The 10,201-nt window shown below is 40.7% G+C and overlaps 1 protein-coding gene across 1 annotated transcript in view; it reads left to right on the forward strand.

The window, feature by feature from the left end:
* Window positions 1-1,766: 1,766 nt before the first annotated feature.
* Window positions 1,767-10,201, forward strand: part of LOC107120209 (claudin-15-like) — a 24,061-nt gene continuing 15,626 nt past the window's right edge. The window contains exon 1 of the mRNA XM_015422853.1: window positions 1,767-1,974. Coding sequence (XP_015278339.1) covers window positions 1,767-1,974 — 208 coding nt within the window. The remainder of the gene's footprint in view (window positions 1,975-10,201) is intronic.

The following is a 10,201-nucleotide window of genomic DNA, read 5'->3' on the forward strand; positions in this document are numbered from 1 at the left end:
GCATGACGGAGTGAGCTCCCGTCTCTAGTTCCAGCTCCTGCCAACCTAGCAGTTCAAAAGCAAGAAATTGCAAGTAGATTCCTTCAGTGGGAAGGTAACAGCGTTCCGTGCACCTTGGTGTTTAGTCATGCTGGCCACATGACCACGGAAATGTCTTCAGACAGCGCTGGCTCTTCAGCTTTGAAATGGAGATGAGCACCACAACCCTAGAGTCGGATTTGACTGGCTTTCGAGCAAGGGAACCTTTACCTTTTACCTATCTTTTCTCTTATTGGCAGGTCCTCAGTATTTCAGGGAAGGAGGGTGTAGAAGAGGTACTTCTCCCGTGGTATGGGGTAGATTCCAAAATACTTCGTGGGGGCAATTTTCTGAGCTAACCTGAGATACAATGTTAACCTTCCATGCCCTGATTTCCTGTTGATACTTTCCTTGATTGTACCAGTCTCTGTTTTTATAAATTTTTACTGTAAATATTTACTCCACATCCCAGAATATTTCAATTTATTTTATTTCCTTTTTTTGTGGAGTGATATGTATATGAATTTGAGGTGGAGAGCCCACTGCTCTGGCCTCTTCCTTTCCCCTCTTAGTGTGTATGTGAATTTGGAGTTTTTTCTTTTCTTTGTTGGCAGGTCCCAGGTACTTCAGGGAAGGAGGGTGTATAATTCTCTGTTTTCATTAATCTTACTCTTAAAGTTTACTCCACACCCCAGAATATTTTATTTTTTAATGATATGTATGTGAATGTATTAAATAAACTTAATTTAAAATTTAAAGAACCGGGGGGGGGGGGGGGAAAAACAAACACCTGGGGTGACCAAAAGTACAAATCTTGAGGATCCATGAGAATCCATGTTTCGGAACCACATTTTTCTGCCATGCTGGCACCACAAAGCAATGAATCCATTATTTTAGTAGTGCAATTTCTGGTTTTGGACATGAGATGTGATTTGGTGGTCAGTCTGATGCATCTCACTGTCAAAATCCTGAGGATCCCTGAGGATCTGTGCTTCAGAACTATGCTTTTGCACTCTGGTGGCGCCACCAAGCAGTGGATGAGTGATCTTTGTGGTGCAATCTATGACATTTTTCTAACGTCTAAATTTTCTAATTTACCCCACCATTATTTTCTGGAGATTACAACATGCATTTTTGTAAGGAAAGCAGTGGTTTGGAAGGTTTTTGATTCTGTACTAACAGATTATATTTGGTTCAGCCCTATTCTTTGAAATTCCTGACCAGCTAAGTCAATGATCTGTCTGAGAAACCTTGATTTTTAGCATAAGGGGGAAAGGTCCTAAAGCATTTCAAAACACTTTTCTATTTGGCAAAACTGACCCTCACGACCTGCTTATGCAACTCTGCACTAGAACGTTGAAGTGGGAACAAATGGTTTACAACAGTAAGTACAACATACTGTTTGGGGGAAATCTGAATCTATATAATATACTTCAGCAAATGTAGTGAATTATTTAAATCTTTAAATTGAATTACATGGTTCAAAATGTATTAGAAATGTGTACATTAATTGTATGTAGATGCATGAAAAACCTAATGCATATTGCATGCCTGAAAAATAACTTTTGACATTATATGTCACATAAGAATAACAATTATATTTTCTTTGTTGAATGTTTCTTTTCTTGCATAGCTACCAATAATGTAACTAATGTATGTACTGTTTGTTCTCTGTTTTCAGAACAACTTTTAGGCCTCTAATATCAGCATCTGTGAGGAAAGGCTTCTCAAAAACTTGTCATTGAAGAATGGCATCCTCATCTTTTCAGATCTCTGCATTACTTCTGGCTGCTCTGGGTATCATAATTTTACTTATTGCCACTGCGTCCAATAGCTGGAAAACTTCCAGTTCAACAAACACAGTTAATACTGCAGGTCAGATTTATGAAGGTCTCTGGATGAACTGTGCAACTTCAGTTCAGTGTAAGAGCTTCTATTTCTTCCTAAGTTTAGACAGTAAGTATATTTTTTCCTTCATAAAATGCTAGACTATGAATTTTATTGAGCAGACTGAATGTGCAACCTAGATTCTCCAACATTTAATACATACATACACAGTGCAAAACAATTTTATATGTAGAACTATAAGACGTATCAATAGTACATTCTGTGATTAAATTCAGGGCCAAAATACTCAAATGTTGTGTCTTACTCATGAGGGCATCAGTGGCATGCAGCTCCTTGACAGATGGGTATCTCTGTGGACTCTAAGGAGGTCACTGTGAGGCCTGAATCTTGGCAGGGGGGATTTGTCAGTTATTTCCCCTCTGTCAAATGACCATTGGATACCTGTGAGTGGCTTGGTGGTACCAGACTGCCATCAGTGTTGGGCTCTTAAGGTGGGGTTAGCTTGATTCTGGTGCACTCTGTGATACCTTAGCACATGTATCTTACTTTTTCCATTCAAGAGATGGGGGTGGGGGTGGGGGGGAAGAAAGCTGAAAATAGAAAACACAAATTTTGGAGTAAAGAGAAGAAAGGATGATCTGCAAAGCAACAGTCTCATACAGTAATAAAAGTGCTAGCCACATAGATGAATATCAAATAAAGATTTATAACATGGCTTCTGGTTTGGGATTTTTCTTTGGACCGGTAGGTTTACCTGCAGCTTTCCCCCCAAAATATGGAAATTAAGACAGTAGACAAAACAGCATCTTAATTGAGAGGAATGGAGAATCCTTTTTAAAGAAAAGTTTTCTATTATACTCTGAAACAAGAATTGGTCTTGATAAAGAATAACACTACACTGAATTCTGTATACACATTCTAAAAACAATGCAAGCAACAACTGAAATTTTACATAACCACAATTTATTATAAAGAAGTTGCTTTACACTGTACTTAATCAGTGAGTGTTTTAACTGTTTTGCTCTCCAGTTTGTACAATTTCCTCTGTTATTTGTGGCGGTGAAATGTTTGTACAATATAACCTGCATTGAACTTGTATTTTAAACAAAAACAGAAAAACAGTTAAAAATAGATTGGTCCTGATCTTGAGGAAGCTATTATTTGGGGCTGAGTGTCCTATTTTTCTTATGCAACTCTACCCCTGTATCCTAGGACAAATTCCCTTCCTTTTATTTTGAATTCAAAATACTTGTCCCTAATATTGGGAAATTAGAATTCTCAATTTCCAAGGTTACTCAGATTAAAAACAAACACAGATAGTCAAGCTGCAGTGCTATATGGAAGGGAAAAAGGAAATGAATCCTGTGCAACTTATATTTCCTCTTGCCACAAGATTGTTTTGAAATCAGAACTTGGTCATTTTAACTCTTTCACTTCTGATGGGATCCAGCCATTTTAATCCATTTTAATTCAGTTTTTTAATGTGATAATTCAACTTGGCAAAGAGAATATTTTGATTCAGCCTATTCCAATTAAGATTTTTTAAATAGAACTGTTCACTAACTTTGTGCTAAAATGCCTCCTACTTCATAAATAAGCACTTCTCTAGAAATTTATCTCAAACTATTATAAAATGTAGTTTGCTATTGTAATGCACATTGGTACCTTGCATTCTACATGAAGCTTTTTTTGAGACAGGGTGGCTCAGAGGTTAAGACGCTGAGCTGCAGACTGGAAGGTTTGTAGCGCGGCAGTTTGAGACCCTAGTGCCACAGAGCTCCTGTCTCTGGCCCCAGCTCCTGCTAACCTAACAGTTCAAAAGCAAGAAATTGCAAGTAGATAAATAGGTACCGCTTTGGTGGGAAGGTAACAGCGTTCTGTGTGCCTTGGCACAGTCATGCTGGCCACATGACCATGGAGAAGTCTTCAGACAGCACTGGCTCTTTGGCTTGGAAAGGGAGATGACCACCATTCCCTAGAATTGGATTCAATTGGCTTTTGAGCAAGAGAAACCTTTACCTTAACTCTGTTTATGATTTCACTGTCAGTGGGCTTCTGTCAGACTCCTGGATAAGTCGACAACATTCACTCTGGAGAGCCTGGAGACCGATACCCCCCCCCGGCAACTCCAAGGTGGGCAGGCCAGGGGCCCCCGTGGAAGGAGCAGGAGGCATTTAAATGCCTCCCCATGCCATCTCCGGCCTGTCTAAGGGCCAGCTTGCCCAGGCTCCCCGCAACTGCGGGGTACCCCAGCAAGCCAAGGGAAGCAGTTTAAACTGCCTTCCCTTCTCTTCAAGGGGGGAGCCTGGGCAAGCCAAGGGAAGGCATGGGGTGTGGCCTAATATGCTAATTAGCTGCATTGTCAGGGTGTGGCCTAATATGCTAATGAGTTTCTGCTGTTGGGTGTGGCCTATTATGCTAATAAGTTCTTGCTGGGCTTTTTCTACAAAAAAAGCCCTGCAGATTTGACTAACTTTCGAGCAAGGGAAACCTTTACTTTTCTGAAGAATAGGTTATGATTACAATCATATTCAAACTACCTTTCCTAATTCTATTACACACACAAAAATCACACCTTTTAATGCCTCATCACAAATGTGCATTCCGTTACACATGTATTCCATTATGCAATCCTGACATTTGTTTCATATGCTACCAACACTCCAACTTTTTAATACTTTTTTGCTACATAATTCTGTCTGAATTTGATAAGCCTTTAGCATGTCCAGAAATTAGGTTTGTTTTTTTCTACATGTGGTTGAAGGTGTTCAGTATTTACACATGATGGCTATTAGCAATATAGTTGCTGATAGTAGTTTTCATGGAACTTAGATACTGTATGATCAAGTTGTATCCATCATCTTAACATACAATAAATCAAGAAAAATCGCAGCATACACTAATAATCTGAGCAAGCCATTATTTCTATCTCTAACTGCTTTCTTATTATACCTTAATCTTTGAGACTTTGTCTCCTTCTCTGATCCTCGTGCTTTATTAAATAAACATATCAATCAAATGCTGTCAGGTATTTATTTTCCCCTGAAAATTAAAACATTGACAATACATCAGCTTAGCAGGAAATCAATTATCAGTAAATCATTAATATTTACAAAGTAAATATTTTGTAAAATCATATCAAGGACATGATACAATATAGTCAGTTGATGGACATGCATCAACACAAGATAAGTGCTAGACGAACATTCTTCCGAAAGAAGGTGCTATTTCTATAAGCAGACTCAGCCTCTCATGGTGGACACTTGACCTGGTGAAGAACATCTGTACAGCAAGCAGTGGTATATGGTTTGACAAGCGAGGAAAGCTGCCAAGGTGAACAATTTAAAGCAGCATTCAGGTAGCAGCCAGTTTGTATGCACCAGGCTTACCTGCATTTTTATGTAGCAGAGTCCTCAGTCTCTGCCTTAGTTTCCTGTGGGGATCTGTCTATGAAGCCTGTTTCAAAGGAAAAAGCTACAATATGGATGTTCCTTGAAGTTGCATCCATGTGGTAGCTGCTACATAGAAGGTATTTTGTGGCCTTCACTCCATAGATCAGCCACTACCATATGACACGTTAGTCTGTGCTACTGTAAAATATTTGCCGTATTTAGCTGTTATTTGGCACCTGCAGAGAAGGATTTGATTAGCTATTTCAAGTCAATGTCACAAACAACAAGCTACCCTGATTCTCTAACTTGCTCCCTGTGCCTTGCACCCTTTTGCTGAAGGGTTCTCCTATCCTTGGTCCTGATGTAGATTTGAAGCTGTTCAACAACTTCCTTAATTACTCAGAGGTATGGAATGATCCGTAGATATCAACAGATTAAAGAATTATACCAAACCATGGAGGGATTGTGAAAAGTACTGGGTTCGATACATCAGGACGTGGACCACAACATCCGATAAGACGCGTTTATTTGGAGTTAACACATGGAACAAAAACTAACGGCCGGATGGCCAACTTTGTACAATTGTGGAGGGACACCCCTAGGTCCTATTGGCGGGTTTGAACTTCCCGCTATTGGCTCCTTACTTGTAGTTCAGGAGCCTAGTCCCTATTGTCTTCTGGACTGAAGCTCTAGCTGCCTCTGGCTGGCGTCAGGCAGCATCTAAAGACATAACAGATTGCAAACAATTTTAGATCAAACTGTGACATAGAAGAGGAATCTAAATTGGGGTTGCAGTGCTGGGAAAAGAGGGGTTTAACTGGTCCCCTCAACAAAGCCTCCCTAATAAAAAATGCTTTTAGCACCTGTTAGGAAAAAGACAAGGACCCTGCAGCAGAAGGGGGGGGCAATGTAAACACTAGATTGAGATTTCTTTTCCCATTTGCCTCACTTCACATTTCAGCACTGATTTTATTTTCATGGCCACTACTCTTTTTTTTACAGCCTGTAAAAATGATATTTACAAGCCTTAGTGTAGGAGGTGTGATGTGGAAACAGCTATGATAAATACTCGGTTGGATCTGGACTAAATTTTTCAATGGCCAAATGGAACATTCCTCCCCACCCCCCGCACTGTAGACTACTGATCTGCACAAAATACTCCTCCTGGGGGCTAGAAGACATTGATGAATTACATGAAGGGGGAATAAGTGGGAATTGCCACAGTAGTCTGGATCCAACTCCATATTTATTCATGGATGAATCTACTGCAATTCTTAAACCACTCCCCCCAGTTATTAAAGCAATATGATATAAATCTTATCATTTACCTGACTGAGCAAAGAGCAAAGGTAGCTTGATTTTGGAGTGAAACTGGAGCTAAGACAGCAAGTACCCTTTAAAGGAGAAATATATTTTCATATTAATATAACATAGATATTGGTGAATATTTTCAGCCATGTCTGCTATTTTAGAAATTATTGGCTTTCTATTCTGTGTTAGTGGATGGATGATGGTTGGAGTAATTTTGTCAAATAGTTACTGGAAAGTCTCCTCTACACATGGGAGTGTGATAACAACCTCTACCATATATGAAAACTTGTGGCACAGTTGTGCAGAAGACAGTACTGGCGTCTCCAACTGCAGAGAGTTTGGCACACTTCTAGCACTTCCTGGTATGTTTTTCTTTGATGTACGTTTACATATCTTTATCTAGTGAGATAAGTTGTTGGATGAATTTCTATATAAAATTTTCATTAGAAAACAATAGATAAGTTGTTGGATGAATTTATATATAAACTTTTCATTAGAAAACAATATTAACTAGGCTTTCCCCCTAAAAATATTTTTTTGCATTATGCAAGATAGGTCATATAACAATGCTACTGTACAACTGGTTTATAAAGAGGAAACAGGGTTCTTGAAACTCTGGCAGCTACTCTTTTAAATAAAATATATCATTTTAGTCCTTTGGAAGATGCCAGTATGCTCTGACATTTGTAATTTTAAAATTAGTCTTTTGTAATGATACTGTCTGGAGGTTGGGCAGCATACTGTATACTGCATCGGCAGCTGTAACAGATAAGTATTTGCTAATTGGTTAACTGACTGTTCATTTTTGTTAAATCAAAATGAGCTGCTGGATACTTAAAATAACAACTGGGCTTTAATTGTAAATATGGGAAATCAGAAAGTTGGACCTCAGATCCATCAGTGGGAAGAGAGGGCAGGTTTCACCCCCATCTGCCTCCCCTCTGTAGCCTTCTGACCCATGTGGCTGTTAGACAATGTGAGGCCCATTATTTTGGGAGTAAATTTCCCTGGAGTCACAGAAGGGACTGTTGAGGGAAGCAGCACCTTAAAGACTAACAAAGGCCCCGGTCACACAGCAAAGTTGCCGCGGGAGAGGCACAGAAGGTGGGCGGATTATCCAGGCACGATCACACCCCAACATCTGGGAAGTGGAGCGCACCCGTGGCATACCATCGACAATGCACATTTAAAAACTAGTACCTCCAAGGTACTAGTAAATGTTTGCCATGGGCTGCCTCCAGACGCCTGTGGTGTGATCGCGCTGGCTCATGGCATTCCCCTCCGGTTCCTCGTTTACCCGCTGGCGCCGAGGGAAGGACCCGTGCTGTGCCGCCGGCGCGTCTGATCGCGTAATCGCGGATCAAACTGCGCCGGGGCAATTGGCCACGCCTCCCCCCCCCCCACGCGCAATATCCGGCCCGTGTGCCCGGGGCCAAAATTTGTGAGATGAGCCAAAATTTGTGAGTATGAGCTTTCATGAGTCACCGCTCACTTCTTCAGATATCTGGAGTGAGCAGTGATTCACAAAAGCTCATACCCTGCCACAAATTTTGTCAGTTTTTAAGGTGCTGCTGGACTCTAACTCTTTTCTACTGCTACAGACAGACTGACATAGCTACTCATCTTGTTGAGGGAAGAGGAACTTGGTAAAGATCCCCAACACTTGTTTCCCCTGATCATGGGATACAGCCTGTGTAACTGTGCAATTTCTGTGTAACTAAGCTAAATACATACATCTAACTTGGGGGGGAAATTATAAGGTATGATGTTATTGATGTTATTGAATATCTGTGTTGCTGGAAATGTATAACATATGCACAAAATCATTGATATAAGCAAACATTTTGTCCTAGAATAGGTTATGGCTTTTTCCAGACAATCAAGGAGGAGGGGTCCTTGCACCCTGGAAATTGTCTTGCTTTGTTAAGGGGGTACATTGAAACTCAGTGGCTTCATATGGCGTTAAACAAAAGAAAAAAGTGGATAATGGATTTTTTATGGCAGGGTACTGATTTGTGAGCAAGGTGAAGCTTTTCTGCTACTTGCAGTGGGTTAGTGGAGGAGCAATCATCCTTCAAAGAAGTTTTCAAAATTAAATTAAACACTTACAGAATTGTGGTTTGTATCGAATAGGACCTCATGAGACATATAATTTCATCCCTCATGGCATTTACAATTGTAATAAACAATCTAAATGAGAGGAAAATAGTATTTTCCAAGCAAGAGAATGTTGTGGTCTATGTGCTGATGCAGTTTCTCTTCAACTGACTCATTTCCTGGCACTCCTACCATAAATCAGTAACGATTGGGCATTTATTGTGCCACAAAATAACAATCTGGAAAGGCACTTAGCTACAACTATTTTCTGGAAAGGCACTTAGCCACAACTATTTATTATTAGTATTAGTATTCTATCCCATCCTTCCTCCAAAAGATCTCAGAACAACATAAATAGTCCCCGTCATTTTATCATCACAACAGCCCTGTCAGATATGTAGCCAAGGTCCTATATAATATAATGACAGGCCCAAGGTAACAGGAATTACAGTCCAGATCTCTACAGACCAAAGTCAGATTCACACCTTCACACATGCATTTCAGCTTTTCTGCTCTTTACATGGTCCAACTCCAGCACCCCATCCTCTATGTCACATTATTGGCTGCATCCACACAGCAACACTTTTCCATGTCCCTTCCATGGCTGCTGTGAATGTAAAAGGCGTTTGCAGTGGTAATAAAATATCCACACAGTATCTCTCTCCCCTGTATCTCCCTCCCCACACTATTTCCTTCCTCCTCCCAGCAGCCCCCTTGTCTTTATCTTTCTTTGTTTCCTTCTCTCCTTCCCATTCATCAACCAACCTACCTTTTATCTGCCCCCCCTTTTAGTTATATTTATCATTTATAACCCAACTTTCTCCACAATGGGAACCCAAAACTACCTGCATTATTCACTTCTCCTCCACTTCATAATAACCTTATAAGGTAGGTTAGGCTAAGAAAATGTAACTGACCCAAGGTCAGCCAGTGAGCTTCCACAGAAGAGTGGAGATTCAATCCTGGGTCTCCCAGATCCAAGTCTGAAACTCTAATCACTCCATCACACTGGCTGTCATGGAGTAGCTTGCTGTTGAACAGTAGTAAACAGCCAGTCCTGGGTGAGTCATACAACTCAGGTGGTAGTAGTTTGTCTGGTGGTTGCTGCCAGACCCAGTAAGTTCTCCCTCAAAAGCCAAAACAGCCTTGAAAAGGCCCTATCCTCCCTCTGCCTTTTACTCACAGAGACCAAGGCTTGAAGATTGACAATAATTTTGTGGTTGCCTTGTAATGGCAATCAGGAGGACATTCATTTCTTAAAGTTACAGGTGCTACTTCTAATATTTGGAGGGCTTTTTTAGATTTCAGATTTGTCTGCAAACCTGGGGCTTTTTCAGGTTTGTAGAAAGATCTGTCCTATCTGTTTATGGCCCCAGTATCCAGATTTAAGTATCCATAAAATGGGCATGTTGAAAATTAGATATGACAAGGGGCGGGACCCGCGATACTCGCGGGGGGGAGGGACCTGCACACTTGTGAGGCAGAGGAGGAAGCAGCAGGAGGAGGTAAGTTCCCCCCCATCCCGCCGGTTCCCC

This window comes from Gekko japonicus, unplaced genomic scaffold, assembly GCF_001447785.1.
Source record: "Gekko japonicus isolate JY-2015 unplaced genomic scaffold, Gekko_japonicus_V1.1 scaffold6290, whole genome shotgun sequence".
Lineage (NCBI taxonomy): Eukaryota > Metazoa > Chordata > Lepidosauria > Squamata > Gekkonidae > Gekko > Gekko japonicus.